This window comes from Chelonia mydas, chromosome 9 (assembly GCF_015237465.2).
Source record: "Chelonia mydas isolate rCheMyd1 chromosome 9, rCheMyd1.pri.v2, whole genome shotgun sequence".
NCBI classification, from domain to species: domain Eukaryota; kingdom Metazoa; phylum Chordata; order Testudines; family Cheloniidae; genus Chelonia; species Chelonia mydas.
In genome coordinates this window covers 37,017,167-37,043,545 of record NC_057855.1, presented here as the reverse complement: position 1 = coordinate 37,043,545, position 26,379 = coordinate 37,017,167, and the positions used below count along the sequence as shown (strand labels likewise).

Genomic DNA, 26,379 nt, shown 5'->3' with positions numbered 1-26,379 from the left:
CATGCTGTTGTCCCAGGGGAAATCATGCTGACAAATAAGCTGAACTGTTTAATCATGAGAGCAGATGAGTTCACACAAACTATTCAAAATGCAGTTCTACCTGAAAAGTGACTGCAGATGGATTTGTGGTGGCTCAGCGCCTCTAAACATCAGACCCTGAGTGTCTCCGTTTTGGGAACCCAGAAACTGAAGCACTCAAAATTAGTGGCCTCTTCTGAAAATTTATACCTACAATATTTGACCAAGGCTGCAAATATCACACAAAGGGATTTAGCGCCTAATTGCCGGTTAGCTTTAGGCTACACCCCTCTCCTCAATATTTCCCTGGGCTAGTGTGGGGAATAGACAGACCTAGGTGTAATGTAGGTGATGTTATACTGGTGCAGAGCACAGGGATACTGACCTGCATACAGCTGTTTGAGGGAGGAGATGCCGAGGCTGGAATGTGTTGCATATACATGTGCAGAGAAGAGTGAATGCTGGGCCCAGAGTGGGGTGCAAGTTGCAACATCCACATGCCTGTACAGGGAGAGGGAGATACTGGGGCATCAGAGGAAGATGGGGTTAACATACCTGTATGGGGATGGGATTGCTCTAGGTCAGAATGGGGCCAGAGTGCTGTCAGCCAGTGTCAGAATTGTTGCAGAGTGCACATCTGGTGGTGGGGGTGAAGAGGTGCTAGGACTGCTGAGAAGTGAAGTACAGATATATCTTTGTGAGGCAGACATACTGGGTCAGAGTGTGGCATGGGACTCTTTCACACACAGCTATCTATGTTTTTTCTATAACATCCATCACTAAGTGTAATTCAGGTAAATTCCTCTGTGAAATGCAAGGGGGTTCATGCTCTTCTTCTCTCCCTGCTTGGATATTGTATATTAAATCACTGTTGTGGTAGAAATGCTTTGCCAAATACGAAGATTTTGAGAGTGCTCTGGAAGTGGTCAGGATCTAGATTAGTCTGATCCCCTCTAGAAGATTGTTCTACAGCCAAACCCCTTGAACAAAAATATTTTATCTCCAGCTAACAAGCTGGAGCTTTGTAAACTGCACAGTCCCAGAAGAGCACAGCTGTCTTGGCAGGTTATGATTAGAAGCATGGACACTCGTGTATCTCAGTCTTCAACCTGTAGTTAGCTTTGAAAATCAGGACCAAAGGTTTTGTTGAACAATGGAAACAGTCTGGGAGTTCAAAAGAGATAGCGGGGTGGTGTGCTCACAGCAGCTTGTACCATTAATAATGCAGACACTACTTCCCATACAAGCTAGAGCCTCTGCATTGCATCCTTGTTCAGTCCCAGATAGAGCGAGTGTCAATAATCTAGTCTGGACATGACAAAAGCATGGATAGCTGTGGCCAAGTCCTCATCCAGGAAGAGTTACATCTAGCAAGTTACAGCCAGAAGGCAGCTTCCCCCCATTATTGATGCTACCTAATCATCTAGGTGTAAGGATGAATCAACCAGGACACAAGACTTCAATTTTAGCACAGTTGCCTATAACCACTCCCCATATCGTCTCAGTGCTGGGGGGTGGGGTGTCTCATTGGGAGAAGAGCTCAGAGGGGTGCACACACCCCAGTGCCAGGGGGTGTGTGTCTTGGTGGGGAGATGGGCTTAGAGGGGCACACACAACCCATGGTGCCAGGGGGAGGGGACTCAGAGGGGCACACACACCCCATGGTGTCAGGGACAGGGGCTCCGAGGGGCACACACACCCCATGGTGGCAGGGGGAGGTGACTTGGGGGGGGGGGAGATGGGCTCAGAGGGGTGCGCACACCCTGGTGCCAGGGGGTGTGTGTTTTGGTGGGGAGATGGGCTCAGAGGGGTGCACACATCCCAGTGCTGGGGTGGGGATGAGACAGGCTCGGCGGGGCACACACAACCCATGGTGCTGGGGGAGGGGACTCAGGGGGGAGATGGGCTTAGAGGGGTGCACACACCCCAGTGCCAGGGGGAGGGGCTCAGAGGGGAGACACACCCCCTGGTGACGGGGAAGGGGACGCAGGGGGGGTGGGAGATGGGCTCAGAGGGGCGCACACACCCCATGGTGGCGGGGGGAGGGGACAGGGGAGATGGGCTCAGAGGGGAGCACACACCCCATGGTGGCAGAGGGAGGGGACTCGGGGGGGGGGAAGACGGGCTCAGGGGGAGCACACACCCCATGGTGCCGGGGGGGGGGAGTTTTCGGGGGGGAGATGGGCTTAGAGGGGCTCACACACTCCATGGTGCCGGGGGAGGGGTTTCGGGGGGGGGGGGGAGATGGGCTCAGAGGGGAGCACACACCCCATGGTGCCGGGGACAGGGGCTCAGAGGGGAGCACACCACCCTATGGTGCCGGGGGAGGGGTTTCGGGGGGGGGGAGATGGGCTCAGAGGGGCGCACACACTCCATGGTGCCGGGGCAGGGGTTTCGGGGGGGGGGGGAGACGGGCTCAGAGGGGAGCACACACCCCATGGAGCCGGGGACAGGGGCTCAGAGGGGAGCACACACCCCATGGTGCCGGGGGAGGGGTTTCGGGGGGGGGGAGATGGGCTCAGAGGGGCGCACACACTCCATGGTGCCGAGGGAGGGGATTCGAGGGGGGGAGACGGGCTCAGAGGGGCACACACACCCCATGGTGCCGGGGACAGGGGCTCAGAGGGGCGCCTGGTGCCGGAGTGCGGTGCAGGGAGCCGGACGGCGCGGGCACGCCGCAGGCAGCCACGGAGCCAGGCGGGGGAGGCCCACCTGCGCGGGGCGGAGCTGGGGCCGGGGCAGGCGGCTGCACCTGTTCAGTGACCCGCGGCCGCCGGCCTGGGGCGCTGCCTGTGCCGGGGCTCCCGCAGCGCGCAGGCGACTCGGGCGCTCGCTTCCTTGGAGTATGGCCCGGGTGCTCCGCAGCCTCCACAGCTCCCAGCCTGTCGCCCGCTTCCAGCGCTGCTGCGGGCTCTTCCCCGCCGCCGGGGAAGGAGCCGGCGATGGGCTGGCGGGGACCGTGGGCGGTGGGGACCATCTCCCGGCCCGGGACACCTGCCCCGGGGGCAGCCCCGCCAGACGGCGGCTGCCAGAGGCCAACGGTGTGAAGAGCAGCCCCCCGCCGCAGGTAACTCGCCAGCCAGGACTAGGGAAGCCCCCACCCTAGCCCCAGCCTCAGCCTCAGCAGCGAGGGGTGGTGGCGTCTTCTCATCGCGCCTATGCCCCCACTTCCCCGGTGGGGTAAATGCGGGGGAGTTCCCATTTCCCTCCCCTCCTTTTCCTGGTGCATCAGTGGCTTTGGGATATTTATTGATTTCCATGTCCTCTCTGCCTCATTTCTCTTGCAATCTTGGGGAAGGAGGGGTGTTTTCAATGATCTTGTTCTCTGCCTTCCTTCCCCCCTCCTTTATTCCGCAGGCCAAAGTGGAAGGGCGTGTACCCCTCGGGGAATTCCTTAATAACCTTTTGCTGTTAGAGGGTACTTTACTCTCTTGTAGGTGGATGCAGAAATTCATCATGATTTAAAAGTGTGAAGCTTTACTGGGAGCCTGGGAACTTTGGAAAGAGGCACTGAGGGACTGTAGGGAGTGGTGGGGTCACTTAAAGCAAGAGCGAGTCAGAAAGTTAGAAAATGACATTTCAAATGAAAGCGAAAGAGGCTCTGGTTATGTTTCCATTATCGGATCAGTTCTACTTTGCGCTGATACCAAAGGGTGTAACCTCTTTAAATCTTGCAGTCACTTTCATTTTGGCAGCGCCCTTGAACTCAGTGGGGCTCTGTGTGGGCATAAAAGCTGTCCATGTGGCTCCAGTTATTGGATCAGGACCTAAGATTGCAATTGTTACATGAAAAAAAATCAGAACTTTTTGTACCCTTCCTATAAACTTACCTGGAGAAACAGGTGGCGCATTTGCAAGTGGATGGGAAACAATGTGAGGAAAAAATCACAACTATTCAAGTTTGAGTAAATCAAGGCAAGTCACATGGGAAGATTTTTAATTTCCTAATACAAGACATCCTTAGGAAGAACCTGCAGCCTTTATCTAGGCAAAGTCAATGGGAGTTATGCCCACCCTAGCCTTGCAGGATCTGTCCTTTTGTTTCAACAATTGAACTTCCTTTTTAATGTTTCTCTCAGTGACTTATTCTTGTAGGTACAAGGTATACAGTGTCATTTCTTGACTCTTGTAGTCAGTAGATACCCTGCCAAAAGTACATATTAAATTGTATAATTTATATATATACTTGTATAATTGTTGCACACTATTTTCTAAATTAAAATAAACTTTATACTTAGAATTTCTGTTTGCTAGGTCTGTTTATGCTAGTGACTTTCAAAAACAAGCATGAGTAACTGAATTTCACATTTGAAGTTGTACAGTCAGATTCTTTGTTGATTGCTACCTAGAGTTTAGATTTGCTTTCATAATTTGCTTTTTTGTGTCTATGCTGTTGTTTGTTGCCATGAACAGGGCTAATGTTACAGTGTATATATATATATATATATATATATATATATAGCAGTGACTTTTTGTACAGTTGAAACTAGAAAATGAGACCATTGCTGTCTGTGTACAAACTGCAAAACAGATGGAATGCTGACTGGCTATGTCTGAACAAATAGAAAGATTGTGGCACTTGCTGATGGTAGGATAGCCTCCTGAATAAATCTCAAATGTGGAAAAGTTGAAGGATGTACTAAAATGTAAAAACTTTCCCTGAAGTGCCACTTACTATTATGAATGTTTCCTGAAATTAAGATGGAAATAGTGAGGAGTCTGATGGCACCTTAAAGACAAACAGATTTATTTAGGCATAAGCTTTCGTGGGTAAAATCCCCACTTCACATGCATGGAGTGAAAACTACAGATGCAGGCACAAATATACTGACACATGAAGAGTAGGAACTTACCATACAAGTGGAGAACCAGTGTTGACAAGGCCAGTTCAGTCAGGGTGGATGTGGTCCACTCCCAATAATTGATGAGGCGGTGTCAATACCAAGAGAGGGAAAATTGCTTTTGTAGTGAGCCAGCCACTCCCAATCCCTATTCAAGCCCAAATTAATGGTGTTACATTTGCAAATGAATCGTAGCTCTGCAGTTTCTCTCTGAAGTCTGTTTTTGAAGTTTTTTTGTTGAAGGATGGCTACTTTAAATCCACTGAATGCATCCGATGAAGTGAGCTGTAGCTCACAAAAGCTTACGCTCAAATAAATTTGTAGTCTCAAAGGTGCCACAAGTACTCCTTTTCTTTTTGCGAATACAGACTAACACGGCTGCTACTCTGAAACCTACTTTAAATCTGTTATAGAATGTCCAGGGAGATTGAAGTGTTCTCTTACTGGCTCTTGTATGTTACCATTCCTGATGTCTGATTTGTGTCCATTTATTCTTTTACATAGAGACTGTCCGATTTGGCCAATGTACATGGCAGAGGGGCATTGCTGGCACATGATAGCATATATCTCATTAGTAGATGTGCAGATGAATGAACCCCTGATGATGTGCCTCATATGGTCGGGTCCTCTGATGATGCTAGAGTACATATGGGGACAGAGTAGGCAATGCGGTTTGTTACAGGGATTGGTTCCTGGGTTAGTGTTTCTGTTGTGTAGTTGCTGGTGAGTATTTACTTCAGGTTGGGGGGCTGTCTTAAGCAAGGACTGGGCTGCCTCCCATGGTGTGTGAGAGTGAGGGATCATTTTCCAGGATAGGCTGTAGATCATTGATGTGCTGGAGAGGTTTTAGCTGGGGGCTGCATGTGATAGCTAGTGGTGGTCTGTTGTTTTCTCTGTTGGGCCTGTCCTGTAGTAGGTGACTTCTGGGTACCTGTCTTGCTCTATAAATCTGTTTCCTCACTTCCCCAGGTGGGTATTGTAGTTTTAAGAATGCTTGATGAAGATTTTGTCGGTGTTTGTCTCTGTCTGAGGGATTGGAGCAAATTCGGTTGTAACTTAGGGCTTGGCTGTAAACAATGGATCCATGCAGGGAAGTATAGCAGTCAATAGGTTTCCAGTATAGGGTAGTGTTTATGTGGCCATCACTTATTTGCACTGTAGTGTCCAGGAAGTGGGTCTCTTGTGTGGACTGGTCCAGGCTGAGGTTGATGGTGGTCTACAGATTGTTGAAATCCAGGTAGAATTCTTCAAGGGCCTCCTTTCCATGGGTCCATATGATGAAGATGTCATCAATGTAGCACAAGTCGAGGAGGGGTGCTAGGGGAAATAGTGTCCATGCTTAGATCACTGGGTTATTGATTAATCTGAAACTTCAAAATCACCTAGGGATACTGCGGTTTATAAAACTTGTCTGGTTTTCATTTTATCTATTTTTTTTTTTTAAGGCTATGAAGAAAATCTGATCTGAGGAGCATGGCCAAGTTTGTCAGTTTATAAGACCATGTCAGAAGAGGGAAAGGTGGATGACAAGGCAAAGTACTGGGGATGTTGTAGAGAAAAAGTGGTGTTGGGAAAGGAGATAAATATAGCTGGTTTCTGCATAGGAGATAGAAAGATAACATGGTTCAGATCCTCAGTCGCTGTGAACTGGCATAACTTCATTGAAGTAAATTTGCATCACTCCATTGACATGGCAGAGGATCAGACCCCGTAACTAAAAGGTTGTCTAACAGGTCAAAAAGCCACAGGTGTTGATATATGATATATGGATATACGATAAGTGTTAATCAGCTGTGGGATGGGGAGAACAGAACAGAAAGTAAATAAAGACTTGGTTCAAACACAAAGTTGCACCAGTTTAACTAAAAGTGTGATTTTTAAACACTTAGCTAAATCAACGCAACTTTGTGTAGACACATCAGCCTAAACCTGGTTTATATCTGTTTTGCTTGCTCCTGTAAATTCATAAGGGCAACCTTAAGTTGATATTGATTTTAAAATTGGTTAAAAGTGTCTCAGCACAGGGGTTTGCTTCAACTAAATTGATTGAATTAAACTGGTACAAATTTGTGTGTATACAATCCCTAATAGTTATAGCCAGAAAAGGGAACTAAAGAGCTAGAGTGGGGATAGATTAAAAATTCTCCTCTATATTTTGTCAAGTGAAAATCAGAGTGAAGTCTTCTTGACTAAAAACAAAGCCTGGGTCAATGAGGTGCACAGCACTAACTAAGGATACTAATTCAAGAAATTATTTGTAAGTTCTTATTCCAATTCTAAATGTAAAAGAAGCATTCTGAGGTGAGATGTTGCCTGAATTACCTTAATTTTTAAGAAGGCTGTTCTCTCCCTCCAACTATTATTATGATAGAGAGATGTTGACACCCCCATCGCTTCTAGACCCCCTTCTAGATTGCAGCCAGCAAGAACATCCTAAGGTCACTAAGCCAGACTGATAATTCACTAGAGGTCTCCATTGAAGTAGCTACACCAATGCTGCTAACCCCAAAGTGTAATTAGTCTACCTTAAAAACAACGAGGAGTCCGGTGGCACCTTGAAGACTAACAGATTTATTTGGGCATAAACTTTTATGGGTAAAAAACCCCACTTCTCCAGATGCATGGAGTGAAAATTACAGATACAGGCAAAAATATACTGGCACATGAAGAGAAGGGAATTATTTTACAAGTGGAAAGCCAGTGTTGACAAGGCCAATTCAGTCAGGGTGGATGTGGCCCACTCCCAATAATTGATGAGGAGGTGTCAATACCAAGAGAGGGAAAATTGCTTTTGTAGTGAGCCAGCCACTTCATCTGTGGATACAGACTAACTTGGCTACCCCTCTGATACTAGTCTACCTTAGTCAGCTCTGTCCATTGCGAGTGTGGCTGTATACAGGTAGTGCTTTCCTTGCTTTCTCTGGTCTTGACCAAGCAAGGAAAGCGCTGAAGGATTGAAATTTACAATGCACATATTTAGTCTTATGCATTTGTATTACACACAGAAAAAGTGCAAGAAGGGCCTGGTGCAGTGTGCATGTACAGTTGTCTCCCATTGCATCAAATTGGATTTGTTACAGATCATTCAGGAAAGGGCAGGGTGTGTACTTGGAGTTGTAATCTTTCAAGCTCAGCTCACAAAATAAACTCACCCACATGAAATTGTGCAAGTGTTCCAAGTATGCTCACTCATGCTCTTAGTTCTTGGGATCAGCTTCCTTTCATTGGGGTCTAAATACATGGGTTCTGCTGTTTCTCCCTACATGGCTTTTCTTCCTAGAGGCTTCTTGAACTCCGCTCCCCTTTGGAGGGCCTCAGATGCCCCATTGGTCTCTGCTTGGCTCTTTCTTGATTGGAGGGTCAGGAAGACTCACTCATGGTACTGTTCCAAGTCCTCTTGCTTGTAGTGTCAAAATGGTCTGCAGTCACAGTAAATTACGCAAATCTTCATAATAGGATCCTCCCTTCCAGAAATAGTTAATACAGAGAAATAGTTAATACTTTAACTGTCAGAGAAAGTTGTTATAACAATGTTGACATTTAAAATAATTGGTTTTCTGAGTTAATACACACTGAGATGAATGGATCAGTTCACACCTCTGACTTATTATTTCAGATTCTGCAGACATAGGCAGAGGAAGGATAACATGGTGGTTACGATGCTATCCTGAAATTTAGAAGACCAGGGTTCAATTTCCTGCTTTGCTACAGTCTGTGTGAGACTTTGTGCAAGTGTCACTTTTGGGCTGGGGGCGGGGGGTACATCAGCTCACCATCTGTAAAATGAGACTAATAGTACTTCCCAGCCTTATGAGGATAAACACCTAAAGATTGAGGTGCTCTTTGGAAGGGATTGGAAAAGATGAGGACCTTTAGTAATAGAGGTGCTTAAATATTTCCTAGGGACAGGTCTACGCTACTGAGTAAGTCGATCTAACTTATGTTGCTCAGGTATGTGAAAAAGTTCCTTCCCCAAGCTACACAAGTTTTGCACTGTTCATGCCGGCACTATTGTGGGCAGGAGATGCTCTCCCAATGCCATAGCTTCTGCTTCTTGCCAAGGTGGAGTAATTATCCGACGGGAGAACGCTCTCTCATTGGCATAGCGCGTCTTCACCAGATGTGCTATCGCAGTGCAGCTGTGCCAATGTAGCGCTGTAGTGTAGACTTGCCCCTAATCTTGATTATACCTGGGGCCAACCATCCTTTAATACTTCCTGATTTCCTGAACATCTTTGTGGTTTTAGTGTAACAGACTAACTGGGGTTTCATTTCTGAATTTTTTTGCTTTTAGGGAGTTTAGTCATGACAGTTTCTGAAGTCCTTGGCAGTTGAACACAAAACCATTACTGAAAAAACTTGCCCCATGTTATTTTGGCAAGTGTTCAGATTCCTAATCAAATGGAGGCTCTAGACAAACTATAACTGCATTTTAAAACAAGGTTCCCTTTGCTTACCAATAGTGTCCCAATTTCTGGATGATTCTTTCTTCTGTAGATAAGATCAGATAAAATTTTCTTCCTACATTTCTTTTAAGTTATAACAATAATTTAGGGATAGGTGAGAAATATAAATTTCCCCAAATAAATAGTTTGAATAAATGTTGTCTTAGCTTTGATGTCTTAACATTTCAACAGATGCTCAAGGGCATCTCATTGAACTATGGAAGGATATCTATATTTACTCTGTAGATACATTAATTGTCTAAAGGACTCCTGATGGGTATAATGTTTCCATATTGGCATCAGCCTGTCTCTCTCTCTCTCTCTTTCTGTCTTTTTTTTTTTAAAAGTGAATATAGTGCTGACCTCTGATAAAGATGTACTCTTGGTAAGGGTCTTGTAAGTTGACCTTTGTATAGATGAAATCTGTCCATAGCTGGAATGGGTTAGGAGAAATTGCACATCTGTTAATTCTAGATGCATTGCAGCCACATAAATGCAGTAATCAATGACTACTTGCAGACTAAGATATTGTTTAATGTAAAGGAGTTTGGATCATGTTTTGGAATCTGAAATGCTTTGATTTTTTTTTTTTTTTTACAATAGATTTTTAGCCTCTGTCCTCCCCCAATATATTTCCTTACCCTTTTGAAATTCAAACATAGATGCTTTGCTATATAAGGTCTTATTTCATAATGGGTTTTCAGGCCTCAAATGTGGCACTTTTTCTAGCTCCATCTGCAAAACAAGAGCAAAGAAAAACTCAACTCTCCTAGCTGGATAGTGTACCTATTATTACGGTGCCAGGAAGCAATACACCCCTCTGGATTCTATTATTAGAAACATCATTATTTCCAAGGCCTTGTGTACTTTGAGCTTGACCTAAACCAGGGGTCTCAAACTCAATTTACCTTAGGGCCAGGGCCAGTTCCAGTCCTCAAATCCTCCCAGTGGGCCAATAATGTCATTCATGCCACCCAGAACCCACCCCCCCAGAACTCTGCCCCCCACCTGCCTAAGGCTCTCAGAGGGAGTTTGGGTGCTGGGTGCAGGCTCTGGACTGGGGGTGGGGTTGCAGGCTCTGGGAAGGAGGATGGGGACAGGAGGGAGTGGGGGGTGCGATGCTTACCTGGGGCTCCAAGGTGTGGCGGGCTGGGGGGCCTCCACATGCTGCTGCCCCCAGGCACCGCCCCCGTAGCTTCCCATTGGCTGCAGGGGCAGCACGTGGAGACACAGCCCCGCCGGGCTGCAGGGAGGGGCTAGCAGCCACATGGAGTGAGCGCACAGGAAGCAGCTCGGCTCCGCTGCACTGACAGTGGTGGGTGGGGCTCCGGGCCATTTTAAATCGCCTGGGGGACGTGTGTGGGGGGGAGCACCCTGGGGTGGTTGGTGGGGCCAAGGGAGAGACCTGGCCCCAAAATTGCTGGAACCCTGCAGGCTACATTGGGGAGGTTCTTGGGCCGCAGATCGCCCGCAGGCCAGGAGTTTGAGACCTCTTACCTAAACTCTGAAACAAGACCCCTCACTTCTGGAGCTTCTGCACCAGCTTCAGAAATGAAAAAATGGAGATTTATTATTAGGTAAGAAAAATTCCATTGATAAGATGCATCTTCTGTTTAATTGATTTTACTTGGTAATTCAGGATTGGTTTGTCAAGAGCTGAATAAGAGACCTTTACTATAAAGTAAAACCCAGGAGCCTCACTGAAAGCTAGAACTAAGACCTTTTCAGCCAAAAGGGCAAGGAGATACAGCTGCTGTAATTTAGTCCACATTTTTAAAAACCAGCCTCAGATATGAGTGTGCTGCTGGAGAGACTTGGTGCCTGATATTTTTTCAGAGGGGCTGCTGAGCACCTGCAGATCAGCACTGCTGAAAAAGGGGGGCCTAAGCTGTCTGTTCGTCCTTTTTTTTCTTAGCTATTGTCAACCCACTACGTTTGCTTAGGAAACTCGTCCATTTGGTATGTACCCAATTTTTGCTCTCATCAAGGTTGGGGGTTCCATTGTTTCTGTGGAAAGCAGCTGTTATGGGAAGTTTTAATCATGCAGAATGAGGGGGGAGGGTTCCTTAGGTAACTTGGGCCAGTCCTATGGAGGACTTTGAACATGAAGATTGAAGTCTTGAATTTCATCTAAGATTCTTCAAGGGGAGTATATGTATAACAATCCCCCGGAGGGGTTGTCAGTGGGCACTGAACACAGGACCTCTAGTTCCAAAGCACAGACCTCTAGGACTTGAGCTAAAAGACTAAATTTGTTAGTTGGGACCAGCCACAGGTGGCTATCTGTGGACTAGCCACAAAGTCAGACATACGTTTGCCATTGTTACCAGTGTTTGGTAATCTAAAACCTTACTGAAGGGTGGACTCATCACAGTCCACCACTGTCAGGGCCACTGTTCTAGTCCCATCTTCTTTCCTGTCCTTGGAGGCCATTGTCTTCCATCCTAACGCCAAATCTGCAGTCCTGGAATCCTGGCAACGATTACAGTAGGCATTGCTAGTGGAGGAGGTAAGTTGCTTGATTTTTATGTAATTTTACTGAATATCTTAATCTTTTATGCTTATGTTTTTTGTCTTGTAGCTGAGTTAATGGTTTCTCATTCTCCCCCCATACTCCAGAGATTCACAGAAGTGGATTATACAGGACAGGTCTAGAGGAAAAGGACCTTCCTAGGAAAGTCATCTGACCCCCAACAAGTTACTCTTCTCCTTGCCAGATGTGGTGATGGTCCCTACAAGACACTTACTACTCATCTTGGGCATGGGGAAGGATTGCTGAGTGCTAGAGTCTCACCTGCTGGTAAGATTGAGGTCTAGGATTTCTTAAGGTTGGGTGGGTAGCTTTGCTTAAGCCTTGTTTACACATGCACAAGTTGCACCAGCCTTAATTAAAATCTCTGAAGGACAATTAAGCTTAAACTGGTGCAAAACTCTTTGTGGGAAACACCTGTTTAAAATGGTTCTGTGTAGCTTGCATATTTAAATCTACCTACACTCGCTAAATTTAAATCCAGTTTTAAACCTAAATAAAAGTTACCTATAGGGATTTGCACTGGTTTAAAAATGGTTTAGTTTATCTGGAGCAACCATGTGTAGGTCATTGTTTAGTGACAGTTTTGTTGTTTGTCTTACTGGAGGTCAGCTATGTTTCTTCCGTTGTTTTTCTCAAAGGTGTCTGGGATGTGTAAATTGCTGCAGTCAGTTCCCTGATGTCTACCAATCCTGATTCATATTAAGATAAGTTTTTAATATTGCAATATAAAACTACATTCTCTCCTTCCCTGCCCTCTTCTATGTAGTATGTAAGAGGAGTCTAATCAGTGTCATCTTTCATTTTACAGGAGAAGACCATACCATGGCTTTCACCAGTCCAGTTGTATTGTATTAAAATATGTATTAAACATTTGTATTACATTCAGTGGTGTGTTTCCAATAAGCACTGTTCAGTGATGACAGAGTTCCTTGGTTAGGATTAGCCTGTTTAAAAGGGGAAAGGAGCTGCTGTATGGAGAAGAGGATACAATGCTCTAAGCATTGTGGGAGGGAACTGGGAGGTTCAGTGACAACAGTCCACCTGCAGTGCCAGTTTTCCTCAAGTCTGGCAGCATGCTGATGTATAGTGAATTGATGTATTGTTAAGCCTTGATGAAGAAGGTGCACTCAATGTTATTGGCAGAACTGTGTAGTTAGGAGCACTCCTGGATTTGAAGGGTCTGCTCACCTTTTCAGGTGCCTGAATTTGTGGTTCTAATAGCTTCTCTTCAGTGTTGATAGATCATTAGGGTCTCTAGATAGTAGGAAGATGACTCAGTGCTGACAGTGGGTTCAAACTACTGCTCTCCTGGCCTCAATGACACTTCCTATAACTTTTTGAATCAGTTTGGCCTGGTCTACACTAGCAACTAATGATGTTGGGAAGAGTGAAGGAAGGACTTGCTTCCAGTGGTGCTGGAACAATTTTTATAGTGGGGGTGCTGAGAGCCATTGAACCAAAGTATAAATCCTGTATATGATGGAAACCACTTCAAGCCACTGCAGTTCAAGCTGCAGCATCCCTAGTTCCAGCACCTATGTTGCTATCTACAACCATCATCAACAATGGATCACTCTCTTAGTGTAGATGAAGTTAATGCACATCAGTGCTACTGTCACAGCTAAAATTAGAGCACTGTCCACTAAGCTGGTTATAACATGGCTTTGCCTTGTAGAGGAGAGTCTACCTGGGACCATAACCATCTTCTTAAACCACGTTAAAGTTTTACTTAGTCCAAGTTTAGAAAATTTTGATTTAGGATTTTAAATTCAGCTGCAAAGGAAACCAATTTTCCCCTCACCCATATCAATGAACTTACAAAATTTGTTGCACTACACTGGAGGAAATAAATTAGCTACCTACCTGAAAGTGGAACTGTGACACTATCAAATTTTGCCTTGTTGGTTTCTCTGAAATCTTGCTGCCTTGTGCCACTCGTCAAATTGTCATGAAAATAGAAACCTTGTTCTATAGCCAAATGAACAATATTAATTGAGCCATAGGCTAAATATACATCACAGTTGGTAGCAAATGACAAACTTTCATAGTGAAATTTCAAGCTTAGAATTGACTTCTAAAGCCAAACATTAAGAAAACTTTCTGTATTAAAAAAAAATAAAAACCCCCAACAACCCCAGAACCTTTGCCTTCCATGCTGGTTTTTCTACCAGTGAATGATGATGATCCTCTTACACAATTGCACTGTGTCATCCACAAAAAGCCAACAAACTGAGAAATAGCAAACACCTGGACATATTAGAAAAGGCGAACATATGCATTCCTCCTCAGGCTCTCCTGAAGTAACTTGCAGCCTTACAGCTCTCCACAATAGACCAGTCAACTTTCCTCTCAATCCCTACCAAAATAAAAACAAAGGGGTGATGAGATGAGAGGAATTGAAGAATGTATGTGGGCGGGGGGCAGGGCCGTCCTTAGCCATAGGCAGAATAGGCAGCCGCGTAGGGCACCACTCTGCCTAGGGCACCACTGTGCTGGGAGTCCGGACAGATGGGAAGCAGTGGAGCATGTAAGAGCAGGGCTGCTGGGTCCTAGAGAGAGCTGAATGCAGTACAGTCTGAGGGAGGAGATTGGCTGCTGGGGTCTCTGGGAAGGGGAGGGAATAGGGGTGGGGAAAGGAGGAACTCACCTGTGAGTGTGACTCTCTCCCCTGTCATGAGGTGAGGCAGGCTCGGCGGCTGCAGTATCCTTTGTTGCCCCCCCTAACGTCCATTCTTCTTTCCCCCCCCACGGAGCACCCCTCTCTCCCCCCTCCCCTCTGGCAGGGCTGGGTTGGGGGTGGGGGGGTGGGGGGCTGACTGGCTGCGTGCTGAGGAATGAAAGTGACGGTAACTCACCTCCTCGGCCAGGATTGGAATGGTCACACGCAGCTGGCTGGGCCAGATAGCATGTGTGAAAAATCAGGATGGGGGTTGGGGTAGGGTAACCAGATGTCCCACTCTTATAGGGACAATCCCAATTTTTGGGTCTTTTTCTTATATAGGCTCCTATTACCCCCCTCCGCCTGTCCTGATTTTTCACACTTGCTGTCTGATCACCCGAGGTGGGGGTAATTGGTACCTATATAGGACAAAGCCCCAAATATTGGGACTGGCCCTATAAAATCAGGACATCTGGTCACCCTAGCTGGGAAGCGCATCTCTCCCCTGGGCTGGCAGTGATCCATCTCATGCGGGGGGAGGGGAGCTGCGCAGGGCAGGATGAACTGCTGTGGCTCCATGGGTGCCCCGTCCCTGAGATCAGATGCTGTGCTAACTTCACCATAGGCTGGCGGTGGTGCCCACTGGTGTGTGATTGGAACTGAGGGTTTGCTGCTGCACCCCAAGGGGTGGATTTTGGGGTACTGCAGCTTCCCACCTATCTCCTCCTCTACTGCAGCTGTTGGACCAGCAGGCTGGGGGGTGAGTGAGCCAAGCCTGAAAACAGTACTGTGTTGCCATTTAGATTCATTTAACAACTCTATTTGCCAAAAATGCTTGCTAACAATCCTGAATCCAATTTCAATATTTTTTTTTAAATCAATATCTTAGCCAAAAACAGAAAATTAAGTTGTTGACAATTATTTGTGACAAGTTTGGTTTGGGGCAAGGAGTGGGCCAGTTTTCATCAGAGAAACAAAAAATGTTGACTGGCTTTCCTATAGCCCTGTTACTGCTAAATAGAGCCCTCCAACAACTGTAATATGCTCATCTCCTTACTAGTGTATAGAGTGACCGTATGTTGTACTAAGATTCTCTTGCTTTTTTTTTTTTTCCCAGTGAGTCAGTGAGGTTGGGCAGCCAATGTCTTACGTTTTCACAATGTTTGTCCAACTTTCATAAAGTAAATACACGGTTAATATGAGTTTAAGAAGGCCAGGGACACTTCCTTGTGAAGAATTGGTGCAGCAGATCATGCTAGAGCTGTGGAAATGTCAGTTTTTGATGGAACGTTAGAGGCAGTGATTTATCATGTATTTCTGGCCGTGCCCAAAACGTGCTGCTATTGCGAATGTCTTTCCAAACAAAAATAAGGCACAATAGGACTCCTGTAACATTTCTGTGCTACCTTAATCTAGATGAGATGATTCTGTGCTGACTTCATTTTGGTCACTTTGTGCTTTACCTGGGAGTAAAGCTAGGGTTATATTTTGCCACTGTTTGGAAACCCAGCTTATTTAACTGGATAATGCCATTGATCTATTTACAGTGTAAGGTGGATATAGAGTTGTAACTAACATTAAGACTGATGCCCACTATACATTTAAAACTAAAAAGTGGCTTTGTGAAAATGACATGGGTTTCCAACTCTACTGTGTCTCAGTCAGGGTGGAGCACCTTGTGAGGTGTCTTCACACTAGCTCAAGGTCACAGACTCACGACTATCCTATATTTAGTTATTTTAAATCTGATAATTTAAACAGTTATTTCTTTAAAAAACAACCTTATAAGTTATGTTGTATCAAAAACAACTTTCCAGGTCACAAAAAAGAAAATGGAAAGATGAAATAGGATTAGCTGTACAAGCACAGAAGGGTTCTATACTTAAGTTTGTACATCATGAAAACAACGAAGTTGATCAAGATCATCAAGTAACTGCTGAAGACAATTTTTATGCAGACGAAGCTCATGAAATGCAACATCACACAGAACAATCATTTGAAACAGATGCAGAAACAAAACAAGAAATTACAACAGTTGAAACTGTACTAGCATGGGATATAGATAACACTGACACATGGCCGCAATCTTTAAACAACTAATTCTGTGCCATTATACTTGAGAAAGGCCCTGGAGAATAAAAGGTCTTGAATAGGAAATTCACAGAAAACAATTACTACAAAAGACTTTCTAATGGTGAAATTGTCAACAGATGGTGGCTTGTGTACTCTAAATGCAAGGATGCTATATTTTGTTTCCCATGCAAGCTTTTCAATAGTTGCAATTTTAAGATAGCAACCATGGGTATTAATGATTGGAAAAATTTTAGTCATGTATTACCGCAACATGAAGAGGCACAACACCACATTGAAAGTTGCACAAATGGTTTGAGCTGAGTGTAAGGTTAAAAAAATCAGACAACTCTTGATGCCCAAAATCAAAGATTGCTGGAGTCAGAGAAGTAGCATTGGCGTCGTGTTCTTGAATGTCTATTATCTATTGTTGAATATCTATCGAGAAACAATCTTGCTTTTAGAGGAAGCGTTGAGAAATTATTCCAGCCCAAAAATGGCAATTTTTTGGGCCTTGTACAACTGCTGGAAAATTTGACATGGTGATGAGTGAACATCTCCGAAGAGTAACTGAAAATGAAATACATGATCACTATTTGGGACCAAGAATTCAAAATGAACTGATCATGCTAATGAGTGATAAAGAGAGAGACAAAATTGTTTTATTGGTCACTTTGGCAAAATATTTTGCCGTAATTCTAGATTGCACTCTGGACAGAAGTCATCAAGAACAGATGTCGTTAGTAGTGAGATTTGTCGACATTAGTGATTCATCACAGATTACAGTCAAGGAATCTTACCACATTTTTAGAAGTAGAAGAAACTATAGGTTTTGGACTTCTTCAAGCTCTCCTTGATGAACTAAAATGAATGGGATTGTCCGTAATGAACATTAGAGGATAAGGTTATGATGATGGTGCCAATATGAGAGGATGCATTTCTGACGTGCAAGCTAGATTGCTGGCAAAAAATCCACGAGCTTTTTTTGTTCTGTGTGTATGCCACAGCCTTAATTTGATTTTGTGTGATATGGCCAAGTCTTCTGTAGAAGCTATTTCTTTTTTTGGTTTGCTGCAACGCATTTACGTGCTCTTTTCAGCTTCCACTCGACAATGGCAAATATTCAAAGCACATGTCAATGGTGTTACCGTTAAGCCTCTATCTGAGACACACTGGGAAAGCAGAGTAGAAAGTGCAAAAACATTGAGATATCAATCTGAGGAAGTTTATGAAGCACTGGTTGCTATTTCGGAAGAAGCTAGAGATCCAAAAGCTAAAAGTGAAGCATAGTCATTGGCCCCTGAAATATCCAGCTTCAAGTTTCTAACATCTGTCGTAATATGGTATGACATTCTTGTTAAAATCTCAAGTGTAAGCAAAATAATGCAGAGTCCAACGATGCAGCTTGATTCAACACTTACCTTACTAAACAACACATGAGACTTTTTAGTGAAATACAGAGAAAATGGATTCAAAGAAGCACAGGTTACAGTCAGAGAGCTTGCACAGGCACTCAGTGTAGAACCAAAATTTCCATGTCCAAACGTGACACGAGTTTCAAGGAAAAAATGGCAAGCAGAATATGAAGAAGCAGATGAGCCCATAGATGATCCAGAAAAGAAATTTGAGGTTGAATTTTTTAATGTTGTGATTTTTAAAGCAATATCTGCCGTTGATGAAAGGTTTAATACCTTATGAGCACACCATGAACGGTTTGGATTTTTGTATGACACAACTAAATTCAACAAAATAGGAAGACAAGAGCAGCAAATGATGAAGTGCAAGAACCTAGAGAGCCTCCTGAAGCATGGTGATAGTTTTGATTTAAATGGACTTGAACTGTACAAAGAATTGAGTACACTGTCATCAACGTTGCCGCATGCAAAATCGGTGATGGACATTGTACAGTTTATTCATATCAGCAAACTTGTTGACATATCCTAATGTGTACATTGCCATTTGTATTCTACTCACAATTCCTATAACAGTAGCATCAGGAGAATGGAGTTTCTCAAAACTAAAGCTCATTAAAAACTATCTCCGTTCTACAATGAGTCAGGAACGATTGACTGGTCTTGCTATTCTTGCAATCGAACAAGACATCACTTTGTCTTTGTCATACGATGACATTATTACTGATTTTTGCAGCCAAAAAAGCCAGAAAGATCGCTTTTAATTAAAAACAAATCCTTGTTTCAATACCTCTTCATAGAAATTTCCAATAAAATGTTGACAAATTAAAAAAATTATATTATTTGCATCATTCTGTCAATAAATCAGAATTTTTTTCTATAGCACTACTTCTTTAGTGCTAGTCCATCAGCATTACAGTGTGCTTAATTAAGTTAAACTGTTTTTAATAAAGTGCATGTGGCAAGTTTTCCAATACTGTAAGCTTGTGTTTGTGTTGCTAAGAGCAAGTCAGGCATAGGGGCATCAGTTTAATAATCCCGCCTAGGGCACCATAAATCCTAAAGGTGGCCCGCGGGGGGGAGGGAACCTTGCTAGAGAATAGATTGAGAACCACTGGTCTGAGGCAAGTAGTTTTCCTGTCCAAATATGCAGCTGCTGATCTTTTCATTTTAGATGTCTAGAGCACAACTGAGTTCACAAATTTCTTCTGATGGCTATCTCTTGAAATCGGGAGGATGGGGATTTTAGTCTAATTCTGTAATCTCTCTCCATATAGCTTAAATTTTCACCATCTAATTTTTTCTTAAAACAGGATTTTTTCCATTCCTCAGATGTTTTGGCTTTAACAGAAGTAGTGTGAGGAATGAGGAAAACAGGACTTGCTAAAACATTTCAAATGTAGGCTCCTTGGTACCCCTCAGACCATGGGACAAACCTGGTTTTCCTCTCTAATGAAAATACAGAGGAACAGTTCTTTTGTGCAATAAGGAAGTAACAATGCAAGTAGGGAGAAAATAAATCATTCAATTCCTTTCCCTTCCTTTCTTGTTCCTTCCAAAACAAGCATCTGCCTTCCAGTTGGTGCTTAAGAATGTGGAAATCCCCCTCTTTGCAATGCTATTTCCTACAGTCTATGCCAAAGTTGTTCAAATTTTGTGACCCCAAACACCACATTGGATACCTCTGAAGAGGCTGAGGGATGCACCTTCCACACTTATCAAAAATATACACCGCTTTATTTATTTATTTGCGCGGCTTCCTTAATAGCAATCTTTTGGTTTGAGTTAATCATCAATTAAAAAAAGAAGCTGTTGAATAGCTTTGTTTTCACACTGGAGGATGTTCTTAGTTGCACAGGCTGTGTCCTTGGCCTGACACATGACCTGATAGAAGAGAGAGTAGATATTATTATAGACTTCTCCAAATTTAGCTTTTATGTTGGTTCAATGGGCAATTTTCTATCTAAATGAACTATGCTCAGGGATGAATTTGTCATTGAAGTCCTGAGTTTTGGGTGGGGGGCGGGGGTTCTGGTAGAACCAGAAATGAAGGAAAATCTCGGAACTGATTAAGAGGAGAAAATATTGAAAAGTAGAAAATGTGGGGGCTGTGGGAGTTAGGCTGGAAGCAAGTCAGCTACATGGACAGAGCAGTACACGGGGTTTAAAAAAGTTCCACTTGTTCAGCTTAACCTGTATTCAGCCTTACTCTGAGTGAAACATGGTCACACTGTTCATTCCCTGAAGTGCAGCAGCTGGCAGCATGAGCTATGGAACTTGGTCTGAAGCCCTCTAGATCCCTGGATTTTGCAGACACAAACCTAGCCCAGCAGTGGACCCCAGTAGAAAGAGGAGTTAGAGCTGTAAGTAGACATGGCCAGGCTGCAAGATACCACCAGGAACCTAAAATTGTTACTTTGCCTTATTGGGGAACAAGACAGAGAGGTCTGCACCACTCTGAAACTCACCACTGCCTCAGTCCTAGAAGCCCTGAGGACCTATTGCTCTCCAAAGCAAAACAAAGCTATGGAAGGACACAGGTTTTTTCACTAGATACCAGTCCAAAGGGGAAGGGATGAAGCCTTATGCAAGAGCCTTATGAACACAGTGACTGCTACATACAAATTTGGGGAAAATGTGACCTCATAGTAAATAACCTGAAATATAAGACAGTACCTACTTAAGTTTGTGTTGGTGGATGATAAGCACCATGGACCCTTCTTGGGGAATATAGCCATACAAGCCGTGGATCTGATCAGGGTGCAGTGTCCAAATTTTATAGCTGCAGTGCAAGTAGAGAAAAGGGGAGTCCCAATGGACAATGGAGACAATTTTAAGTGCATATGGGGATGTTTTCAAAGGTGACAGCTGCCTTGAAGGAAAGCTGTGACTCGACGTAGACCCCAGAGTAGAAACTGTATGCTTATTACAGAATAAAATTCAAGCAACACTATGTAGTCCAGGATGTGAAAGTCTGCAGAGCTGGGGTATTGTAGTATCTGTATAGGAGAGTACAGCCTGGGTGAGTAGCATGGTGATAAAGAGGCCATCAGGTAGGTTACACATCTGTGTAGACACAAAGCCATTGAATGGATTTTGAAAAGATACTATTTTCCACTGCACACAATTGATGGCATTTTGATAGAACTTTCCAAAGCCAGAGTCTTTGCGATCTGTGATGTGAGGAATGGGTTTTGGCATATAGGAGTGGATAAAGAATCCAGTATGCTGACAACCTTTGCAACAACATTTGGTCATTACAAATGGCTGCGCATGTTGATGGGCATAAGCCCAGCAGCAAAAGTGTCAGTCCCTTAGGGAACATGGGCCTTCTGACTCCAGTTCCACTCATGATACATCTTCCCTATTTTAGACAGTTTAATATCAACATTAAAACAAATAATTTTTGCCCAGATCCCACCCTCGTCCCTTTGGCCAGAGGCTGCTAGCACATAGCTGAGCTGGAGTCTAGTCTTCACCACAACACAGCTGGTTAAATAGTCTTTCAGATGGTCTGGTTTCCTGTTGAGGAGAATAAACTGGGAGTGACCTCTCCCAGGCTAGCAAACTCTTGGTGGAGTCTCTTCCCTCTCTGTGGAGGTGACCTCCAGATGATTCTCCATCTCTGTTCTGTGATTATCTCTGTAGGCTTTCTCTGGGTGTTGTCTGCTGGTTTGTAAGTGTCTTCTGTCCCTTTAGATCACTTGTCCCTCTTGTACAGTCACCCCGTGAGAGCTGGCTGCCACTGCACCCCTCATGACTCCCTGAATTCACTTCACTCCTCCTGGTGTTTTTTCAATGGCTGGATCCTCACAGGAATTCCTGTCTTCATGGCCAGTAGGTAAGGCTAAAATTTAATCATGGAGGTCACGGATTCCGTGACTTCAGCCATCCCTGGCTGGGAGCTGCAGGGTCCCCTGCCGCCTTGGACAGCAAGGGGAACCCCGCTGTCGCTCCCAGCGGGGGGAACCCTGCTGCTGTCTGGTGGGGGGACCCCCAGAGTGTCTGGCTGCTGTGGGGCAAAGGGGGAACCCCCACTGCCCCCTGCTGCTGCTCCTGGCAGTGGGAACTCCTGGAGCTCCTGGCTGCTGCGGGGGGCAGGGAGACCCCCGGAGGGGAGCCAGCAGCAAAGGGGGACCCTGGAGCTCCAAGCCCACCCACGGCTGTCCAGGCTCCTCCTTTTATTATGGATATTTTTAGAAAAAAAAGTCAGAGACAGGTCACAGGCTTCCATGAATATTTCGTGGATTCCCCATGACCTGTCCATGACTTTTACTAAAAATATCTATGACAAAATCTTAGCCTTACCAGTAGGTCATTGGCTAACCTGTTGTACTTTAGCGCATGCTTCCTCTGATTGTTCTCTATCTCCTCTGTGTTATCACCATCCTTCTGGCTGCAACAGGCCTCCTCATTCATAGCAGGGTTTTTGGGCTTCGTCACAGCAACAGACTATTTTAGAACTCCTGTGAGGGGGTATTCCTGTGTGCCAAAGATGCTCGCAAGGGATCTGAATCAGAAGAAACAGCCTTGTGTAACACTCTTAGCAGCTTTCACAGCTGATTCCACCTTGCCATTACTCTGAATATGCTAAGGAGGAGATGTGGTGGTCAAACTCCCATTTTCATGCAAATTCCTTGAATTCCTCCAAGGCAAATTGGGGTCCATTGTGGGTGAATATTGTGCCCAGAATGTCATCTCTGTGGGCCTTCAGTTTCCCAAACACAGACTTGCTTCCTGTATCAGGTAGGGCATCAGCCTCCCAAAATTTTGAATAATAGTCCACTGTAATCATGGTAAATAAGTCCATTCTCATTTTCCCATAGCCAAGTGAACAGCCTATGTGGTAAGTCTTTCTGCTGGTGGTTATCACACAACTGGCAGGTTCAAACCCTTCTGTCATGAAATGGAGCTGTGTATTCATTCCTGGCCTGTAAACATACTCTTGAGCCCACATAAGACCACTGTCAATGCCCAGGGGCAAGGCACGTATTTTTTGCATTATCTCCTTATATGAGAGTCTGGGACAACAGCTCTGTCCTCAAAATATGGTTTCCATTCTGTACGCTCAGCTCATCTTTAGTTTGAAAATATAGTTCTGCTCCTATGGGTAGATGGCGTTTGTCTGCTGGCCACACTGCTAGTATCACAGTATCAGCCAAGAGGGACTGATATTGAGGGGACCAGTGGAACAGGGAACGCAAGGAGTTAGGCTGGAATTAACTCAATACCATGATTAGAATAGCCCACAAGGTTTAATAAAGTTCCATGTATTCAACTTAACCTGTATTCTGCTTCACTCTTTACTACTGAAAGAGGGAGGACGGAATTCAGGTAACCTGAGTTCTAGCATTTCCTATCTTGAGTGCCTCTCTTTGCAACCTAAATGTTTTAATTTAGGGTTTATTATTATTTAATTTCCTAATCTTTAAAAACAGTAAAATAGGAATTCTATTGCCTAGAATCCGAACCTGGGTCACTAACAGTGTTTGGATCTTTACCTCCACAGCACCGACCTCTGCCATGTGTGCTAACATAGTAATTGGGAGAAGTAGTAGGCTGACTGTGGGGTAGATCAGGCACTAAAGCTGGTTGGGAACTCTTCAGCTTTTTTTTCATTAGAAAATATTGATTTGTCAAAACAAACTTTTTTCAGACACTTACGTTTGGACAAAATTTGTGTCAGGAAGGCTTCTCTGGTCCAAGATGGCATTTCAGAGAAAGAGAGAGACACCCACCCTTACAGAGCAGGGACTTGAACCTAGGTGAATTACCTAGCCACGGGGCTATTGGCTGTTCTTGGAGGCTGTGTCTGTGTGACCACACATTCCAATTTGGACCTGAGAAGCCTTCCTGTTAAAGCAGATTATTTATGTGAAAAGTTTCAGTTTAGACAAATTAGTCTAGTTTAATTTTTCATTGAAAAAAAGTATGTTAAAACCTTAAGAGTTTTTCACAAAACTGCATTTTTGTTTTCTGGTCAGCACTCACACACACTACCAGGAGGTTTCAAGATTATTTGCTGACACAGCAGAGGAACATAGAAATGCTGGGCCTTGGGTGAATTTCCAGGTTTTGCTAGGGAGTGTGCTCTAGGTGTTAATATTTGTGCTTCTGTTTTCCCCTCTTCCTGTCTCCTAGCCACCCTCACGCTCTCTCTCCCCCCTCACCCGACAGCACAAAGTACAAGGGAGAGTCTGCCTGCTCTCAGTTGCTGTGGCTAGCACCATAGCAACCTGTGGTAGCCAGGAAGATCAATTTCAGGGAAAGCTTGCTCAGCCCACACTTTAAGCAGATGGAATCTCTCAAATTTTTTTGCCAAACTCTCTAACAAGCCTTTACTGACGATGTATGAACAGATTTCTTTCAAGGGCTTCTAACTTGGCTAAATTTGGGCAGATTTTCATGGGACATGAAAAGATATATTCCCTGACACCCTCCCCATCACCACATTTTGTTCTAGTGTGTGGAGTTTTGGAACCCTGTCCAAAGAAATGGTTGTGTAAGAATTTCATCTGGGCATAACAATTTCCCTAGACTCATTCTCTGAAACAGCTGAACCATTTTAGCAGAAACTTTCCAAAAATATTCAGCCTAATTATTCAGACTGTTGCCCCCTTACTAACATTCAGTGGGGGTGTTTTAGTTTCTAGCTCCCAGTATTAAAAAGGGGGAAGGGTCGATGGGGAATCAGGACCCTGAGGCTGACAGCCCCCAGGAACAATGGGGAGAGGCCAATGGTCCAAGTCAGCCTGAATGACAGAGCGAGCAGGCTAATCAGGGAGTCAGGAGGCCAGGAAGGTCCCGTCCGCCATGTGAGCTGGAATTGCCTGGGTCACACAGAGTGGGGCCAAGCTAAGGAGAAAGCAGGGGCCCAAGCTGAGCTGCGGAGCAGAGCTTGTGCCAGATCCAGAGAGAGCAGACCCTGTCCTGGGAGCAGAGCTGCAGCCCCAAAGCCAGAGGCACAGCCCAGAGAGCAAACTTGCCCTGGGAACAGAGCTGCAGCAACCAGAGCCAGAGGGGCCAGAGAAGCAGCCCAGGAAGCAGGTCAGTGCTGGGAGCAGAGTCACAGGAGCAGCCTGCAGAGCAGATCTGTCCTGGGAGCAGAGCTGTAGCAACCAGAGCCAGAGGGGCCAAAGCAGCAGCCCAGGGAGCTGGAGGCAGAGCAGCAGCAGTGCTGAGACAGAGTGGTGGAGCTGGAGCAGTCCAGAGCTGGGTGCGGTGAGCAGCTGCGGAGAGTGAGGGGGACCCTGGGCAGCAGGCCCAGCACAGGGAGACACCTCAGCCAAGAGGCTCTGCAGGCCAGGCTTGGATCGTAACCCCGACAGGGCGGGGGCGACACTGGGAAGAAGGGTCCTACCACTTAGAGCCTGAGAGCGTGAGGCCACCACCAGAGCAAGTGTCCAACCCGCAGTATCCCTGCAGCACAGCCAGGGCCTGAGAAGAAGGCCTGGGACTTACAAGGAACAGACTGTGAACTGCCCTGACATTCCAGAGACACTGTTTGTGATGTTCCCTGCCACAGAGCTGGTTGATGTGTTTCCTTTCACCTTTCCCATTTTCCCTTATTCTTTTTAAAATAAATTGTTGATGAAATAACTTGCATTTGCTTTAACTTGTATGTAATGGCCAGTGGGTCAGAGAAGTGCCCAGTGCAGAGAGAGTACCCCGGAGCGGGGACACCCTAGCCCCTGTCCTAGGTGACCACAGCAGGGTTGGGGGTCAAGCCCCCCAGGAATCCTGGGCCCAGCCTTGTTGGGGTTACGAGGACTCTGCCAGACAGGAGAGTGGAAGGGGAGTCCTCAAGGGCAGGGAGGCCACTGGGTAAAGGAAGTGGGAGCGAGGACCCAGATCCTTTCGCTAGCCCACTTCACCGGGGTAGTACAGAAGCCAGGAAAGTTCCCCACAATAGCGGGACTATTCCCCCACTTACATAAGGCAGACACTCAGCCTGGGAAACTTCAGCCTGAATAGTTAAAGTCTGGAAAATGTATAAGTAACTGTAATGGGGTCTTATGTTTACCTAACAGTTCCCAAGGTAACTATAAGTTATGATACCAGCTCCGACTATAGTAAGACTTTCAGCTGTCCAGCATCTTTCTTGGCATTAAATATTTGGTCTCACTGCTAAACAGCAAATTGTCTTGTAATCTGCATAATGATTTATGCTTTTGAGCTGAAAGTCCTGGTTTTCTTAGCTCTAGCAATAGAGTCTCTTTTTTAGATCCAGAGATCTGAGCCCAGCTGCAGATGACCTATGCAGGGTCATCACAGTGACTTGAGTCTCATATTGTAGGGGAGAGGATACAATTGATTTCTGCCTCCAAACACTGTATAATAGGATGAAGTTGATAAATGGCAGCAACCTTCTTGTAGTAAGCACAAAGCAATGGTTTACTAT

General features: G+C 45.1%; 1 protein-coding gene across 1 annotated transcript in view; it reads left to right on the top strand.

The window, feature by feature from the left end:
* Positions 1–2,804: 2,804 nt before the first annotated feature.
* Positions 2,805–26,379, top strand: part of SGPP2 (sphingosine-1-phosphate phosphatase 2) — an 86,655-nt gene continuing 63,080 nt past the window's right edge. Inside the window, exon 1 of the mRNA XM_007058186.4 lies at positions 2,805–3,085. Coding sequence (XP_007058248.3) covers positions 2,864–3,085 — 222 coding nt within the window. The 5' untranslated portion in view covers positions 2,805–2,863. The remainder of the gene's footprint in view (positions 3,086–26,379) is intronic.